Source organism: Natator depressus, chromosome 6, assembly GCF_965152275.1.
Source record: "Natator depressus isolate rNatDep1 chromosome 6, rNatDep2.hap1, whole genome shotgun sequence".
Taxonomy (NCBI): domain Eukaryota; kingdom Metazoa; phylum Chordata; order Testudines; family Cheloniidae; genus Natator; species Natator depressus.
In genome coordinates this window covers 89,060,232-89,078,936 of record NC_134239.1, presented here as the reverse complement: position 1 = coordinate 89,078,936, position 18,705 = coordinate 89,060,232, and the positions used below count along the sequence as shown (strand labels likewise).

The following is an 18,705-nucleotide window of genomic DNA, read 5'->3' as shown; positions in this document are numbered from 1 at the left end:
GGGAGAGGGGTCCAGGGCTCAAAGGTACTCACTGTCCCCTCTCTCTGTAGGAGAACGGTACCCATACCATGGAGCCGTGGGGCCTTGTCCTGCATTTGCTGTCCCCTCACTCCCTTGCTGAGGCAGGGCTCCATCCTGCCCCTCTGTTGCAAGGTGGCTGGTTTCTCTCTGTCCCTGCACCCCATATCTCTGCTGACCTGGGCTTCTCCATTCCCCATGCAGTTATTCTATAAGAATGGGCAGCCCTTCCCTGCTCATCGGCCTGTGGGGCTGCGAGTTCAAATCTGCCATGTGGAGCTAGCAATGGATATTCCTGTGACCCAGGAAGTCCTTCAGGAGCCCAATTCCAATGTGGCGAAAGTGGCCTTCACTGTGCGCAGGGCTGGGCGATATGAGATTACCATAAAGCTCGGCGGCTTGAATGTGGCCTACAGCCCCTACTACAAAGTGTTTCAGCCAGGTAAGGTCTAGGTGAATCGGTAGTGAGCCTGAGTGGATATAGAGGTGTCAGACACCCCAAGGTATATGTGTTGGGAGCTGAGATAGATATTTGGGGAGGATTTACCCCTTCTGCATTCTGTTCTTCACACATGCCACCCCAAGTAGCAGAGACTCTTGGTTTAAGCAAGCTTATGGGCAGCAAACATAGGAAAACAGAAGCTGCTGTATACTGGAGTAGGCTGCTAGTGCCTCTCAGCCTACATAGCTGTTGGCACCATACCATGCCTTGTGGGTAACTTCATCCTGACCCTGCTGAGTGGTTAGAGAATGCCTTTATGCACAACGATTGAGAATTATAATTTATCTTAGGTAACGTCACTGCAAGTGCTATTTTGATTTGACTCTAATCCTCTTGGATCTTCTTACCTTTGCTTCATTGATTTCCTCTAGCAATGAATTTCACAGATTAATTATCCATTACTTGGAAAAGTTTCCTTTTTCCTTTTAATTATTTTTTTTTCTGTTTGATTCCAATCAGCATATTTTATACCCTCTGTGCATGTACAATAAAAAATACATCCATTAAATAATTTTACAAATAGACACGATACCAGTTAAATTGCCCCCTTTATTGCCTCCAAAAAAAAGAGGATGCCCCAAACTTACTCAATACCCTTCTGGCTAAAGCTTGCATTACTAGCTGAGGCTTACAGATCCACTGATCTGTACTTTATTGGACTGGCTGTGGGAATGAGTTCCAGAGTTGAGGGCTAAAGTGCTAGCATGATTGGAGTGGAGGACACTCTTTTAAATCTCCTTAATAAAGCTGAGAGTTAACCCTGTTCAGCATGTTGGGCCTCTATCCCCTGGCAAGCTCTTTCCTCCCCATTCTATGCATTTCAGTGCTTAGTGGCTTGGTTCTCTAGCTGCAGAGGTGGGGAATGTATTAAGAATTCATCCATTCTTTACAGGGCATTGTGCTCCTATCTTGTTAGCTCTCTGCTGCTGTACCTAGGGCAGTCTCTGATTCTAAATTGTCTCTCTTTGTTTCAGGGATGGTGGTTCCTTCCAAGACCAAAATCGTCTGCCACTTCTCCACTCTGGTGCTGACCTGTAGGCAGCAGCACACCTTGCAGATTGTCCCCAGAGATGAGTATGATAATCCTACCAGCAATTCTGTGTCCCTGATAGATGAGCAGAATTACAGCCTTTCCATCCATGAGGTGAGTTGGACTCCATCCCTCTCTCCCAGTCTCCTACTGAGCTAGAGAGTGTTGTCCTCTCCACTGATGTTCTCTCTCTTTGTCTAGCTGGGTCCCCAAGAGGAAGAGAGCTCTGGCATTTTGTTTGAGAAGTCCGTGGTGTCCAATCGGCAGACTTGCCAAGTGTTTCTGCGACTTACCCTGCACCATAGAGGCTGTTTCCATGCTTGCATCTCCTACCAAAACCAGCCTATTAGCAATGGCGATTTTGACATTATTGTCCTAAGTGGTGAGTTAAGAGATGTTAGGTGATCCCAGACCAATTGCACTTCCTACTGGATGCCATATGGTCTTGTCAAGTAGAGCTGGTTTTTTATTTAAATGTGGCTTCCCTCCATGCCAGCCACACTCAGTTGCCCTGGTAATGTCCATTAATTTAAAATATTATTTAAATAAGGTAAATTTGGTGCTGGCAAAGAAAGCTAGATGGAGAAAACACTGGAGACAGACATTCCCTATCCCCACAACAGGTATAACGCAGGAGCTGTCTCCTCCCCTGCCTCAGAGGGGAATTTTTTAGAGATTGAGCAGTTGACTGTGGCCTACTCATTCCTTTGCATCTCACAGGTTAACAGTAGGGGAGCCAATTTTGGGCGTGCTTTGCAATCTACAGATGAAGAGTAGTATGTAAAAGATAGGTGGTATTCCCATTCCTAATTGTTTTGTGATGTGGTTCTCTGTCCCACAAGGAGAGAAGCTACCAATTTATTTCACACAAGCTACTGAATGACTGTCATATGGTTATGGCTTTTGGTCACTACAGGCAGGAGTCAGGTTAGAACTGGTGCCCTAGAAGTAAAAGGTTCTGTATTCCTTCTCTCTCCCCCCCCGCCCCAGCCTGTCTCCCAGGCCTATGGAAAGGCTCGACATACTGATGTCCTGGAGGTGAAAGGCTCCATATCCCATTCTTGAGCCTCTTTCATTATTGACTCACTTTACCAGGTTCCCACTTAGCTGGTTAGACTCTTTGCTTAGTGCCGTTCTGTGGACTCTGAGCTTAATGTGAGATGCTGAACTTCGTTTCTTGGCTGTATCAAGCTTTACATGTGTTCCATCTGTGTCCTTTAGAAAATGAAATGAACATTGTAGAACGCAATGTGTCCACATCAGGGGTGACTATCTACTTTGAAGCCTATCTTTACAACTCTACTAGCTATGCCAACACGCAGTGGCACCTCCCACCCACTCATCTGGGCTCCTCCCAGCGCCGTCCTTCTACCGCAACTGAGGATGAGGATGAAGACTCTCCATCTGACAGCCAGACTCCTGAGAAAGTGAAGAAACCCAAAAAAGTGTATTGCTATGTGTCACCCAAGGTAAAGCCCGCATGATTGCTGCTCTTTAGCTTTTGATTCAAATGTTCTTGCATTTCAGAGCTTGCCTTGCCCATCACTTTGGGCTCTGCTTCTAGACACATCAAACTTGGCTGGTAAAGTTTGTCGAAACTAAGTGTTTGTTTAAACTTGTTATATCAGATTCCTTCGCTCTTTTTTTTTTTTTCTCCCCTAAAGGGTCCAAAGATGCCGCTGCAACATCTGGGGAAAAATGATCCCCCACCTAGCTAATCAATGGGAGCGAGAAACCTGGAAAGCAGGAACAGCTGAGGGAGACCAAGAGAGGGAGTGGGCAGAAAATTTAGATTTTGCAATTCAGTATCAGTTAAAAAGACTGCTTCAGTTTTAGCATTGCATATGTAGAAGCATCATATCACAGAGCAGGGGGATATAACCATATCTCTGTCTGATCCAAAACCCATTGAAGTCAATGGGAGTCTTCTCATTGACTTTAGTGGGCTTTGAATTAGCTCCTGTATGGGTCTGGTGAGATTGGGCATCAAGTGTCCTCAGTGTTGAGTACTTATAGATCATGATCAGGAGGAGGAAAATCAGATTAAAAACAATAAAACTGATCGGGGGCTAGGAAGGCTGATTTAGGAAGAAAGATTAGAAAAACACAATCTGTTTAACAGCTAAAGTGAAGGGATTAAAATATAAAAACCTAGAACTGAGAGTGGTTGTTTAGTTTGATACCTTGAGGTATAACTAGGAGAAATGGCAGGAAATTAAGAAAAGAACAATGTAGATTTTGCCTTTGTAACCAGATCAATATTTACAGCAACCATTGACCCTGCACTCCCCAGCAAAACCCCTATCCTAAGCAGAGTGCCTAGGGAAGCCAGAAGAGCAGAAAAGTGCATTAGAGACCTCAATTTGCCAATCCATTAATTTGGGAGGGGTTCAAGTAATACAGTAATAGGTACCCATGTAAAACCCTAATCTAGGAAAAATCTTCCTGACAGAGAGAGAGATGAGGCTGTGAAACAGTCACCAAACGGTAAAGGGGAAGGCACATTGCTTGGGATATTTAAACCTAGATTGGATGCAGTATTAGAAAATGTGGAACTGGGAATGATGTCTGAGGGGGAGGGGGAATGACCCAGTAGTCCCCTCACTCTGATTCAGGGAGACAATTTTGGACTTTCATCAAGCTTCACTGTTAAATTTCCTGATATTGGAGATCATTCTGAATGCCTTCTGTTGTAGCTACTGCTTGGGCTGGAAGAGAGACCCCTTGTGCACCTATCTAATCTGTGTATTTTTTATGCACCCATAACTGTAGTGTTTGTGCACCATATACATAAATATAGACCATCATTCCTGTCCAACAGATCCAGGCTGTCCAGCCCAGCAGTCCCAGTCCCTTACACAGGGCTGTTCTCGCTCAACTCCAGGAAAATTGCTGCTGACTATTCCCCAGCCATCTTTGCTGAAGGAGGCCTGTGCAGAAGGGAGTCTTGTATTGTGCCCTAAAGGAACTAAAATTCGGGCTTAGCCTGCTCTCCAGTGAGAGGGAGTTCCACAGCTAAGGGCCTTCTGCCAGAAACGCTCTGCATGGTGAAGACAGCAAACTGGCTTGGTCACCCCAGCTTCAACAATTGCAAGATTTTTTTTTATTTGTTTGAACTTGATGTTCATGACATTGAAGGAGTAACAGCAATAATTTGGCCCATGCAGGATAACTTTCCTCAGGACTTCCCAGCTCTGTCAATGCATTGCAGTCCTGTACTGTAGCATCCCTTGCTATTTGAATCCTGGCTTCCACCCTAAATTCCCATACACCAACTATCTTTTTAAAAGCTAAGGTGTGCGCCGTTGGCCTGTTAATGCATGCTCTGGTTTACTGCTATATTTATGTCACATCAGCGTGTCCTGGGAGCTTCACAGACAAGTGTAACAATTAAGTCCTTTTGCCAAGTTGCTTACAATCATTCTTCTCTCCCATGTTACTGCGTAGCGGAGGTTTGAAGGGCATGCATATTGTCACAGGAGAGTTTTGGAAGGAGGCTTTTCCTGTGGGTTTGTTCATCCTGTGTCTTGAGTCTAGAGTACTTCAGAAAAGAGCTTTAGTAGAAATATGGCTGCTAATGATTTCTCTTCCCTACGGCTCCCCAGCAATTCTCAGTGAAGGAATTCTACTTGAAGATCATTCCTTGGCGCCTCTTCACCTTCAGAGTATGTCCTGGCACCAAGGTGGGTTTGTCTCCATCCAGTTATTGTTGCAGTTTCCACCCTATCACCCCTTGTTGCTGAATAATGAATAATAATAATAATAATGAATAATGCCTGTTAGATCTGCTGTTGGTGAAGTGTGGTTATTTCCACTGAGCAGCTAGATACGTGAAATCCAGGAACTCAAAAAACACCTTTCCTACCAGAGTACTGGAAATGTGTGCAAGCAGGTGCCAGCCATGTCTCTTCTCCTCACCCTAACATCAGGATCCTAGATATCATTCTCAGTCCTGTATCACACTTCTCCTAATTGCTTTATTGAAGGAGGAAGAAGGCATCTAGTTTTGGTCCCCCTGAAGCCCATACTGTTTGAAGTGGGCTTTATAAAGGCAACATCCCAGCTGGAATCCAGACGCTAGAGCAGGGTTGGCCAACCTGTGGCTCCGGAGCCACATGCGGCTCTTCAGAAGTTAATATGTGGCTCCTTGTATAGGCACCGACTCCGGGGCTGGAGCTGCAGGCACCAACTTTCCAATGTGCCGCGGGTGCTCACTGCTCAACCCTTGGCTCTGCCACAGGCCTTGCCCCGACTCCACCCCTTCCTGCCCTCTCCCCTGAGCCTGCTATGCCCTCGCTCCTCCCTCTTCCCCCTCTGAGCCTCCTGCACACCACAAAACAGTTGATTGGGAGGGAGGGGGAGACGCTGAACAGCCGGACTGCCGGTGGGTGGGAGGCGCTGGGGGCGGGGCGGGGCGGGGGAGCTGATGGAGGGCTGCCGACGTATTACTGTGGCTCTCTGGAAATGTACACTGGTAAATTGTCTTGTACTGTATCCTTCTCAGACTCAGGTTGGCCACCCCTGCTCTAGAGGCAGTGTGCCTGTTATTTGGTTCTGTGTGAGTGTGCAGATGGGAAGGTGTGTGTGCAGAAAGTGGTCTTGGTATGTGTACACCACACTCTGTGCTTTCTGCTGCACAATAGTTTGACCCCTGTCCTGCGTCTCTTTGCTGCTAGTTTTCTTACCATGGGCCTGATCCTGTGCACAAGCTGTTGACACTGGTGGTAGATGATGGGATCCAGCCCCCTGTGGAGCTCAGCTGCAAGGAGAGGAACATCTTGGCAGCCACTTTCATTCGTTCTCTGCATAAAAACATAGGTAAAAGAGGCTGGTGGGATAGACACTATGATTGGGGGATTCAGGTTGCTGCATCCTCAGGTTGCATGCATCACGGGGTGGCAGGCAGGGAGTTAGCACTTGAGGTCATTTATTCCCGTTTACTTAGAGTTCTATAACCCTTCTAGGAATTGTAGAGTAGTCCTCTGTCTCTCCTTCTGCTTCTGATAACACTTCCAATGAAGGATTTCATTGTCGCTGGCTTCTCATGCTCAGCAGGCTTTTCTGTCATTCCTCTGAAGGCATCTCCATGAGTGGCTGGATGTCTGAGAGACTAAACCACAAACTGTCCCCTGGGAGTTATGCTGTCCCTGCCTTCCATGGCAGATCACTCTGATTATAGAGCAGTCCTAATCAAATTGGGATGGGGACCCCATCCTGATACGTGAGGTGTTGGCAGCTCAGATGCAATCATAATAAGATCACTGTTTCAGGAGGCTCAGAGACTTTTCAGGACAAAGTGAACTTCTTCCAGCGGGAGCTGCGTCAAGTGCATATGAAGAGACCTCACTCCAAGGTTACACTGAAGGTCAGCCGCCACGGCCTGCTGGAATCTGTGAGTGAGCTTGTGACAATTGGCACCTGGGGGGACAATAGGCTGTTCCCACTTGTGCCCAGGACCCATCCCTGCACCTTTCGTTGCCACTCAGTTACTCTCTAGTGAAATCCAAGTTGACACCAACTGCGGGAACAATGACAATTTTGAGCCTCTAGCTCCAGGAGATAAACTGATCACCAGCTTTGGGAAGGGAAGCAAAAAAAAATTTCCCATTTGATAGTGTTACATAATTAGATATATGCTGAAAGCCTTATACCTTCTTCTTAAACCTCTGGCATCAGTCACTGATAGTTGCTAGGACTCAGGGACAGTTGATCTCTCCTGGTATGGCAGTAGCAATGTCCAGGTTAGAGGGGCAGTTGGTTTGTGTGTGGTAGAAAGAGCCCCGAATACTGCCTTTGTCCAGTGTGCTTTGTTTGGGTTTGGTAACTGTTCCTGCTTATGGGAAGCTGTGTACCTCCCCCTTAAACGGTAAGAGCCAGTGATTCTCTGAGCAGGGAGGAGGCCATGGCCTGGCACTGTTGTTTCCTTGCACAGTTCTTTAGAAAAATATAAGAAAATCCTGATCGTTGTCCTATATCAGATGCTTACTAATCCTTGAAAAATGGGAACCCACCTTAGATACTCTGAGAATTACTGTCATGTCTGTTAGGATAGACCAAGCCAAAGAATGTGGAACTGTGGCAATAACAGCCCCAGAGCACTGGCTCACTCTGTTTGTGAAGTGTTCTGCAGAGCATTAGCAGTGAGACTTGACTCAAACTCACCTGTTATAGTCCTTAAATGACCTTCTAAATTAGATGCAATAGAACTATCAGTTGCCATGACTTGTGATGCCATGTGTGTTTTGGGACAGAATTGTGACAGAAATGGAAAAGACCAGTTGTGGGGGAGGGAGGACTGGTTGAGATTCTCTTTGATATAGTTGGTAAATTTAGATTTGGGAATATTTTCTGCAGATTGGACAGGCTGTACATTATATGCACTGAGGCTTCAGGTACTGATTCATTATCCAAACCATTTTTAATTCCTAAAAGCATTTTCAGAGACTCCCTCTGTACCCTGTTATCTTGGAAATTGCTGCAGAGCCATTAGCTGTAGCATTGCAGGCAGATAAGATCAAAAAAATTAAATGTGGGGGTGAGAAATGTAAACACTTGAAAAATGAGGACAACACACATGGCAAATGCAACCAGAGAAATAAGCACTAATCAGGGGCTAGCATGATGCTCCAATTTATTTAATGATCAACTAAGTCTGAGCTTACTGTTGCTTTCAGGGTTCTTTCGGGTACAGGTTTTGCACTTAGATCTTTAATTGGGATCAGGAATGTGGGCCTACATATTTCCAGTCACTTGAAAGATTTTGTTAAAGTAAATCATGCTGTAACAGGTAAATGTAAACCGGCAACTTCTCCCTAGGCTTCTTTCTTCTACATTCTTTCTGAGGGGCTGTTTTCTAAACTGGACAGATGGGCCAGAGAGAACTAAGACTTCTTTACAAAAGTTGCTCCTAGCTACAGACGGTTTAATAAACTCTATTGAGTTGCTGCCTCTGGGTAGGAGAGGGGGCAGTTTTGGGGGAAGTGCTGTGAATGGGCAATGCTTAGGCTGTTGCTATTGAGCAAACTTTGTCTTGGTCTTGAGACCAGGAGCTGTCAGATGTGGGGAACTTTTCTCTTAAATTCTGTAATGGAGAACACAACTATGGTTTAGACTGAAAGGAAAGTGACCTGCCTAAGATTAGTTTCTGGCTCCCCATCCTGTATTCAGATTACTACACTGGGCCCCTCCCATTCTGCTTTACTTAAGTCCTCCATGCATGGATGCTGAGCCCTGGGCAGTGGCCGCTGCTGCTAATGCTTTTCCTTTCACTCTCTCAGTCTCTGAAAGCAACACGGAATTTTTCCATTTCCGACTGGAGCAAAAACTTTGAAGTGGTTTTCCAGGATGAAGAAGGTAAGGGAACTTGCTCCAGCAGAAACTTTTATGGGCTTGAGGAGGGTGTGCCAGGAGCATACTGAGAGTCACTTGCTGGTCTGGAATTCTGGCTGCCTTGCAACATGTCCATCTGTGTCTAGATCCTTCTATGGCCTCCATCCCTGTAGTTTTGAACAAACATTAATGAATTTAGCCTCCCAACCCCCTGTGAGGTAGGGAAGTATTATTATCCCCATTTTACAGATGGAGATGTGAGGCACAGAGACTAAGTGACTTACCCAAGGCCATACATTTGCATGTGTGGCTGAGTTGGTATCAGAACACATTATTCTTGAGTCCCCGTTCAGTGCCTTCATTACAAGATCATCCTTTCTTCTTTGCAGCTGGGCTTCCCATTGTGTCACATGTAAATAGTGGCTGGTTTGATATTGGTCACCTGGGTGGAGAAGGGGATGTGAACGTGGTGGATAGAGAGGTTTCACCAGTCACTTGTGTATTTAAATGTGTGAAAATGAATCTCCTGCATTTCATGCTCACTTAATGGATGTGAAACCACAGGTCCGAGCGAATGGAAAATCATTCAGGAGTCTGATATGAGCAGTTATAGGAAAATTAAGTGAACGGCCATCTCTGTACTTATTTTCCTGTGATCCCATTCCCAGAGGCAATGCTCTACCCATCACAGTGACTTAGAGATAATGATGCTCTAGCCAGAGAGATTATTCTGTTTTTCTGGCAGCTCTGGGTGGGAAGAAGAAATGGAAGAGAGCTGGATGTGGCCCAGAGCTGACTGGTTTTGGACTTATTTTATCTTGTAGCTCTGGACTGGGGAGGCCCCCGCAGAGAGTGGTTTGAGCTGATCTGTAAGGCTTTATTTAACACCACCAATCAGCTCTTTACCCGCTTCAGTGACAACAACCAGGCACTGGTGAGTCCTTACCTTCCTACTTCGGTGGACAGAACTTGACATGTAGGCATGCTGTCAGCTAAGCATCAAACACATCAAAACAGCCTCCGTGCCTGCCTGCTTTCCCCGGCTGCTGGCAGGCCTGCCCCAAATCCTCCTAAATTGTCTCCAAATTCTTGCTTGGATGTCCCACCACGTTGCAGAGTTAAGAGCACTGGCTCATAAGCCAGCAAGGTACACCACTAACAGGGAAGTCAAGGCTTTCAGGAACTGGGGTTGGCACTACCTAAGAAGGCCTTATTGGGCACAAGATGCAGTCTGTCTGCCTATTAGAATCCCTTCCTCCTGTCATGGAGTGGAAGGCAAATTTTTGGGACAATGCATGTGGCTCATGTTGTGTCTCTGCTGGCTGGATTCTGGTTTTTAATCTCTGCTGCTGCGCTCTCCGAGTGTCATTCCTGAGACCCACAACAGCTTTACCTTAAGCACTGGGCCAAATCTATGGTCCATGTTATGAAGGAGGTCAGACTAGAAATGTGATTGTAATGATCCCTTCTGGCCTTAAAAGCTATGAATCTATGTTCAGATTTAGGGTGTAGTTCAAGGGCTGTGAGGGCATCTTGTTGGATGCGGTGTGCAATATGAATGCCAGTTGGGGTCATTGCTGTAACTTCTGTTAACTATGGCTGATACTGTAGTAATTCTGATCCCCCTCCTTTGCAGGTGCATCCCAACCCTGACCGGCCCCCACATCTACGGCTGAAGGTGTATGAGTTTGCAGGCCGCCTGGTTGGGAAGTGTCTCTATGAGTCATCTCTGGGAGGAGCTTACAAGCAGCTGGTGCGAGCTCGTTTCACCAGATCCTTTCTGGCTCAGATCATAGGACTGCGAATGCATTACAAGGTAAGGCCACACAGCTTTCTGTGCTAAGCCCAGGTTGAAGTGAAACTGAATGTGAGCTTGCTCCCAGCAGACCCAGAATTCCTGCTCAACAGTGTATGTTAAATCTCTCTCTCTCTCTCTCCACCCGCTGTACCTCATCTACCTTTCTTCCTCAGTATTTTGAAACAGATGACCCAGAATTCTATAAATCCAAGGTTTGTTTCATATTGAACAATGATGTGAGTGAGATGGAGCTCGTCTTCGCTGAGGAGAAATACAACAAATTGGGGCAGCTGGAGAAGGTGAGAGGTGGTGGGTGAGGGTGGGACAGTCTCCACTCCTTTCATCTGTAGTAGGAGAGGCTGGGAATTGTGTGGGATGTCCCTGCAGCAGTGGCCACAGAAGAAGAGTATCAGTAACGTAGGAGTAGGGAGAGGTTCTTCAGGTGGGGGTTTATGCTACAAGGAAGATACTGCTCATGCTCACACACTCTTACACTGACATCCTTGTGTGGCCTCTTGTTTCAGGTGGTTGAGCTGGTAACTGGAGGGGCTCAGGTCCTAGTAACCAATGAAAATAAGATCATCTACCTGAATCTGCTTGCCCAATACAGACTGGCCAATCAGGTTAGAGAAGAGGTGGATCACTTCCTGAAAGGTGAGGTACTGTGTGCTCCCTGCTTGGCTCTAACTCCCTGTTCTGGAGGCACTGCCACTTACTCTCTTCTTGTCTTTCAGGTCTCAATGAGCTGGTTCCTGAAAACCTCCTAGCTATTTTTGATGAGAATGAGCTTGAGGTAGGTGCTGCTGATCCTGAGCCTGCCTGCCCACTGATCCTCCTTTTCAGAAGAAAGTAGGGCTGGTTGGGGATGGGAAGACTCAACACTTGCAAAGTGTGTCTTCCCAAAACCTTCCCCCCCTCCTTCCCTTCCCTCCATTGTGAGCGTATGTATCTGAGGGAGAAGGCACTGAGTGGTGTTGGGGGAATCCTTCTTCTCTCATGTATGTGCAGGCTTCAGGGATAATAATGTATCATTATTGTTTATAGTCCTAATCAATGGGTATTTGAGTCATGGGTTCAGATGCTCTTAATGTCCCCTGGGGTAGTAGGAAGGCTAGCCAGACTGTGAATGCCGCTTAGGGCAGGTGGGATGATATTTAGAGGACAGGACCAGTTCCTTTAGGTCACTCTTCTACCATAATATTGAGCCCAGGGCAAAACAGAGAAGCACTGATCAATTTCTCTGCTCCCCATTTAACATCAAAGCCTAGATTCCTTGGTGCACACATCCTAGTTCCAGCTCTGAGACTCACCGCTTTGCATACTCTGTCAAGTACTTTGCTTTGTACAGTGGTCATTTGGGCAGCCAAACGTGAGTTCTTGTTTTCTGGGTAGCTGTTACCCCAATCAATTTAGGGTACTTCAAGAGGGTGCGCTCAGTAGGTGACAAGATTCTAGGATAGCAATGGGGTGCATAGGACTCTTAGCCAGTGGTGAGCTGGAGCTGGTTCGCTGGAACCGGTTGTTAAATTTGGAAGCGGGACAACCGGTTCTAAAAGGGCTTCTAAATTTAACAAATGGCCAAAAGTGGCCCCTTAGGCGCTGACTCCGTGGGTGGTCCGGGGCTGTAGCACCCATGGGGAAAATTTGGTGGGTGCAGAGCACCCACCGGCAGCTCCCCACCCTGTGCCTGGCCCCAGCTCGCCTCCGCCCCTGAGTTACGCTCTGCCCTGCTCTGCTTCTCCACTCCTCCCCCCCCACTCTCCCCCCCCCCCCCGGTTTCCTGCGAATCAGCTGTTCGCACGGGAAGCCTGGGAGGGCTGAGAATCAAGCAGCGGCTTTGCGCTCAGGCCCGCGGAGATGGAGCGCAGGTGAGGGGGCGCGAGAAGGGCTGCCCGTGCCGCAGCAGGTAATGGGGAGGAGTGGGGTGCACAGGGGAACCGCTCCGCTCCGCGCCCCAGCTCACCTCCGCCTCCCTGGGTCTGAGAGCGAAGCCGCCGCTTGCCTCTCAGCCCTCCCAGGCTTCCTGTGCGAACAGTTGATTCGTGAGAAGTTGGGGGATGGGGGGGCGGAGAAGCAGAGCGGGGTGGTGTATTCAGGGGAGGAGGCAGACTGGAGGTGAATGGGGCCAGGCGCGGGGCAGGGCAATTTTCCCCGTAGGTGCCTAAGGTGCCACTTTTGATGTGATCAGTGGCGGGAGCGACCGCTACCCCTGCTCCCCCCCAGCTACGCTACTCCGCCCCTAGGAGCCAGAGGGACCTGCCAGATGCTTCCTGGGAGCTGCCCCAGGTAAGCACCGCCGTGACTCCCCACCTTGCCCCCCCCGGCAGGTCCCTCTGGCTCTTAGGGGCGGGGTGGGCACTCACTACGGTGGCCCATGAGACCCTCCTGCCCGGTTCTGGAGGCAGTCAGGGGAGGGGGGTGGATGGGGCGGGGGCGGGCCACGACTCCCTCGTGGGGTGAGGAGTGAACTGGTTGTTAATATTTTGGCAGCTCATCACTGCTCTTAGCCCCCTCCTCTCAGTGTTGCCCCTATTTCCTGGTTTGGCAGCTGTTTTTTCCTTCCCTTAGCCTATCTTATATCTAACAGGAGAAGCTGGTACTGCATGAGATACCATCCTATCTCTTGATTGAGATCATGAGGTCTTACTAGATTTGCATATGTCCTGGGCCCAGCACTCTGAGCATCCTGCATGCCTCTTAAGGGCACAAAGCTGACTATTGTAACCGGAATAATGGTTGGCTTCATGGGTACTTTGTGCTCCTGTTTTTGTAACTGCAGGTCTTTTTCCTTTCAGTTGCTGATGTGTGGTACTGGAGACATCAGTGTCTGTGATTTCAAGGCTCATGCTGTGCTGGTGGGAGGATCCTGGCACTTCCGAGAAAAGGTAGGTGGGAAGTTTTCTTCTTCCTCCACTGAAATGGGTTGACTGTCTTCTGTGTCACTTGGGCTTCATATGGAGACTGCCTGCTGAAAGCAGGAGAAGCTTCCAGAAGGAAAAACTGGAAAGAACTTGGAGAAGAGCAGAGTAGAAAAGCAAGACCTGGGCCTGGAGGTGTAGAAACCGGAGAGCAAACTTTGCATTTGGAAAGGGAGCTTACAAAGAGGACAGAAGCCACTGACGGCAGAAGAGGAATGGCGGCACTGCAGCTGCAGCAGGGGAAAGTTCAGCGTTTGTATTGAGAAAAGAAAAGGCAACTGTAAGGGCATTTCAGCATTGGCCCAATGCTGGTGTTGGGAATCACATCAGTGAAGATGTTCAGGATGATATGCCTATATATCAGGGATGGTTTGAGGATTTTTCAATCCATATCATTGTGAGGTAGAAGGTTGGCAGCCAGTAGAGATTCCTGAGCAAGTGACCCGGGACTTATTCCAGGAGCACATCCCACCCTGATGAGGGGGGCACATGAGACTGTCTAGAGAAATGATGGGAACTGCCAAAGTGTCCAAGAGGGAAACAAATTACATTAGTGACAGACACTAGAACTGTTCCCCCTTCCAACCTGCCAAGGCACCAGAGGATGTGGGAGAGCAAAAGATTAGCCTAGTGCAGAAGCAGATATGATTTGTATCCTAAACCTTAATTAGCTTTCCCATTAAGCATTTCCAATAGAGAGGAGCACCTATGGTGTGGGAGATGGATGAGACATTCCTAGCGTAATAGAGGTGGGTGTAGCAACAAGGGGTAAAGGTGGCTGGTGAGAAGTGACTATGCAATTGTTCCTTTTCTGGTTTGCCCTCATAATAGGGGTGGCTGTGGCAGTTGGTAGAGCTACTTTCTTGCAAGACATTTTGCCTGCTCTTCTTCTGATAACCTGCCATTGTACTTTTGTGACTATGCTTCCCTGACCTGGCTCTGCCATTACTGGTCCCTATCAGGTCATGAGGTGGTTTTGGACCGTGGTCTCCAGTTTCACACAGGAGGAACTGGCCCGGCTGTTGCAGTTCACAACTGGTTCCTCTCAGTTGCCTCCGGGAGGGTTTGCTGCACTCTGTCCATCTTTCCAAATCATCGCAGCTCCAACTCATAGTACTTTGCCGACAGCCCACACCTGGTGAGTGCCCTGTCTGTTGAACTCCCTGCAGCATGCGTGTGGGATTACACTATGTGCTTCTGAGTGGCAAGTACTTCATCTAATGGCATGCCTTGTGGTGAGCTGCCAACACTGCATGCCAGGTGTGTTGGCCCCTCTGAACTGTGAGCTGCTGGTAGCAAGCATGTGGTGGGTAGCCTGTATATAATGGGTGACAGACGTGTGGAGGACACCATGTCATCTCACCCAAGGGCAGTGAGCAGCTGGAGGTGCCTGTGGTGGGCATTCCCCCACTGCACAAGTGGTGCGTATTAATTATTTTTCTTTTTTCAGTTTTAACCAGCTGTGCCTCCCGACTTATGACTCTTATGAAGAGGTGCACAAGATGCTGCAGCTGGCCATCAGCGAGGGATGTGAGGGCTTTGGCATGCTGTGATTCCCTTCCCCATCCCAGCTTCCTGGCTCTTCAGGGCAAGGCGTAGCTTGTGTCCACTGCTCATTCTTCTCTTCACAGAGCAATGGAGACAGAGCACAGACTCTGTGCAAAGAGGACTGTCGTGTGGTCTTTCCGTGTCCAGAGTACATCACCAAGAGCTCGCCTCACACTCTCCCCTCACTCCCATCTCAGTTCAGAGTGGTACGGCAAAAGAACTGTGGTACATTTGTCAGGGTGGTGTGGCACTGGGATTTCCCAGGACTCTGTGCCTTTGTCCCTCTGGAAGGGGAGAGAGTCCGTGAGCAGCAGTTGCAGTGTGGCACAGGAGGACGTCTATGTAGCAGCCAGTACTGTAGCTGTTTTGGGCGAGGACCAGCTTGAAGCTCTGTTGGAGATCTGGCATGTGGGAAGCCTTAACACTTTTCCATGCTTTGGCTCAAGTCCTTCTGCTGATGCTCCCCTGTAGCTTATGTAACTCCCCCTGAATTGCGTGTCTCAGAAGGGCACAGGCTTGTTTTCCTATTCAGTACCTGACCCATTAGGGCTTCCAGTTCTCTTCCTCTCACTTGCACTGGAAGCTGCCATTTCTTGCCCTTGCTGGAGAGGAGGGAGAGCAGCATCTGCTAGAGAGAGCAACCCAAAGGAACGCTCTCTCTTTAGAGCACAAGCGCTGGCCCAGGCAGTGACACTGTACTACCTCCGCCAAGGGCTGGCAGCAGGAGCGTCCTTCTGTACTGGCAGTGGCTGGTACAGGCCTCTGCTACTAAGCTGGAAGAGGAGATTCTCCTTCAGTGAATGTTTCTGATGGTGGTCCTAAAGTTACACAGGAAGCTGTCCCACACCCCTTGCCTTCCTTTCCCTTCCTCAGGAGAGGGGATGGGTATGAGAGTGTGAGCCCTCAATGCTGAGCACAAATGCCTCTCCAACGTTCACCTTTATGGCACGTATGTAGTATGTGATAGGCCAGCTGGCCAGCAGGCAGCTACTACTGTGTGCAATGGGCTTCAGAATTACAGTTGGGGTAATGGTATTGGACAGAATCCAGTACCTCAGCCCCTGACATTCCACAGGGTCTTGGCTTCTACCTCTATCACATGGCAGCAGGAGGCACTGCCTGAAGTATGCTGGAGGAAGAGGAGAGTGTTTCCCAAAGGGGTGTTGGTGCCTGGAGAGCAGCTGGCCTTCTCTCCTCCCAATCCTCTGCTGTTCTCTCCCTGAGCACTGTTCCTTGCTGTTCCTTCTAGTGTTGCTGGCTTTCCAGCACACAGGGTATGAAACTGGAGCGTCTCCCAGACAGACACTGAGTAGCCCACCAGGTGGCATGTTGCACTAACATTGTCCAGATTACAGTTTGGGAGACAGTATGAGCAGCAAATTTATAACTACCAGGTTCTGTTGCCTCTGACTGTCCGCTCAGCTCCTCTCATCCCAGCGAAGTAAAGGGGTGAGGAGTCAGGGATCCTGGCTGGCAATCTTTCCAGTTTCAACAGTGAGGCCAAAATCTGAACAGATAATTGAACTCCCAACTTGCCCCTAAAGTACATCTCTTCAGGTCAAGAGTGGAAGCTCAGTGGTGAGTGGTTGGTGTGTGAGAAGAACCGGCACTGCCTGTGCTGAGTGCAGTCACTGGAATGAGGAGGATTCAGGATCCTGGGTTGGGATTTCAATCTAGCATCTCTCCCAAGAGCTAATTTTAGAAAAATAGATAAAACAAAAAATTGTGCCATCACCCTCAGTCCCTTCATTCTGCTGGAGCTGGAGCTGCCCTGAACTGGGCAGGACTTGTGTGGTATGGCTTTTAAGTTGGCTCTTCACTTATCCAATACAACTTACTAAATACGTTAGGAATCTTGGGAAACATTATAGAAAAATGTCTTTTTTATTAAAGCAGTGTCTTAACCATTCTTAGGGAGTGTGTGCATCACATCTTTACAGACGTATAAGCCATTGTGGTGCCCAACCCAGCTGGAACTCCAAGCATTGTCATGGCTCATTGGGATTTCTCAGTCTTGTGGGTTAATTCCCTCTCAGGCACTGAAGTGCTGGGAGACAGCCTGCTAAACAGCTGGTGCATTTCATCCCTGACTGATCACTTCAGCAGTGGCTGATTTGTCCCTTTTTTAAAACAGGCTCCCTTTTTGTAAGGTTCTGACCTCTTCTGGGGTTCCAACTTATTTGCACTTTGGATGGCTTCTATGGTCAGTGTAAATGGGGCTCTTGTATACTGTTCCACCCATTCACTGCTCTCCCTAGGGACCAAAAGAAGGTGGCGGTGTTCCTCCGCTCAACTCCTGTTGGTTGGGGAGGCGCAGCGTGGTGCTGTTCCCTCATTGCAATCTTATGTCTTGTTCTTTGGCCTGGCAAGGGGCTTTCGAACCTTGTGGTTATAGGCTTATTCTGCCAATGACATCTTCCTCAGGAATCCTCTCCCTCTTTCTCTAGAGCTGGACTATTTCCACATTGAGGACTGAGAGGCTGAACACCGAGTAGCTTCATCTGCTTGAAACAGCTCCCTAATCCTCACTGCGGGGCAGCCAGCACCCCTTGCCTCTCTGCAGTTATACAGATGCCAAGGATTTTCTTTCAACACAAGTGCAGTCAGAACTGTGGTGGATGCTGTTAGTTCTTATTTGATAACCTTTCTTTATTGTTTCCATAAGCTGTTAGCTGGTCCCATTTCCCCCAGGGCTCCACCACTTCAGTGGTAGAGCCTCTTTGTCCTTAAATCTCTTCCTTCCTCTTCCCAACACATCCACCTTATATGCTGCCCTTACAATGACACCAGTGTGGGGGCAAGGTACGGAATGCACTGTGGTCACCTGTACTGTATGTTTTCTGCTGCAGAGGCTCCTTATTTTAGTTGGTCCCTTAAATATTCCCACCTAATTGAGGCGCTTCAGTAGAAAGTTTTTGATGCATGGTACTATCTCAGACAGATTCCTCACTCTCTGGAGCTGCTGTGGACCTCACAGGGCCTGTCCTCTGCCTGTATTTGAGAGTCATGTTGCATGTTTTAGAAACCAGAGACTAAGAGAGAGAGGCCAGGCCCCAGTTCTAGCTGGCAAGTTCCAAGTGGAGTTCAGCAGGTTCTGGAAGCCCATGGATTTTGTAAATAGTTTGTATAATAAATAAAATATTTTAAAAATGCTGTCTTGGTTTGGAGTTGTTCCTGAGGGGCACGGAGGTGACCTAAACTGGTTAGCCTTAGTGGTGAAGAGTCCTCTTCAGATCTTCTAGTTTCTCACCAAGTCTGTCCCCAGGATTGGGCAGGGCATCTCACCCATCCCACTGATTTCTGGTAGGACTGACTAAATCAAGGACCTGGAAATTGAACTGAATTCTGCATCAAGACTAGCTGGCTTCTGTGGTGCTTTAGGGCAGCAGGCTGGAAATTCTGCAGCATCTTCTGGTAAATCCAGAAATGAGATTTTTAGTAAACTTACTATACAAATGAATAATAGGGTCAGCTTATGAGTTAATTTTTAGATAAATGCATTTCATTATATTTTGTGCTGCTAGTATTTGCACTGAATTTGTTTAGCTGCATTGTAGAAGTT

The 18,705-nt window shown here is 48.0% G+C and overlaps 1 protein-coding gene across 3 annotated transcripts in view; it reads left to right on the top strand.

Annotated features, from left to right (window-relative positions):
- AREL1 (apoptosis resistant E3 ubiquitin protein ligase 1) overlaps positions 1-18,271 on the top strand; it is a 28,033-nt gene extending 9,762 nt beyond the window's left edge. For 2 of the 3 annotated variants that reach the window (XM_074955947.1, XM_074955946.1), the window contains exons 5-20: positions 223-460; positions 1,495-1,664; positions 1,752-1,932; positions 2,772-3,019; positions 5,156-5,233; positions 6,227-6,368; positions 6,821-6,942; positions 8,828-8,903; positions 9,704-9,813; positions 10,516-10,695; positions 10,851-10,976; positions 11,202-11,331; positions 11,412-11,470; positions 13,473-13,562; positions 14,558-14,733; positions 15,046-18,270. In XM_074955947.1, coding sequence (XP_074812048.1) covers positions 223-460; positions 1,495-1,664; positions 1,752-1,932; positions 2,772-3,019; positions 5,156-5,233; positions 6,227-6,368; positions 6,821-6,942; positions 8,828-8,903; positions 9,704-9,813; positions 10,516-10,695; positions 10,851-10,976; positions 11,202-11,331; positions 11,412-11,470; positions 13,473-13,562; positions 14,558-14,733; positions 15,046-15,148 — 2,229 coding nt within the window. In that variant the 3' untranslated portion in view covers positions 15,149-18,270. Of the gene's footprint in view, positions 1-222; positions 461-1,494; positions 1,665-1,751; positions 1,933-2,771; positions 3,020-5,155; positions 5,234-6,226; positions 6,369-6,820; positions 6,943-8,827; positions 8,904-9,703; positions 9,814-10,515; positions 10,696-10,850; positions 10,977-11,201; positions 11,332-11,411; positions 11,471-13,472; positions 13,563-14,557; positions 14,734-15,045 lie in introns of all 3 variants that reach the window. The other variant, XM_074955948.1, reaches the window with a different exon arrangement.
- Positions 18,272-18,705: the final 434 nt, after the last annotated feature.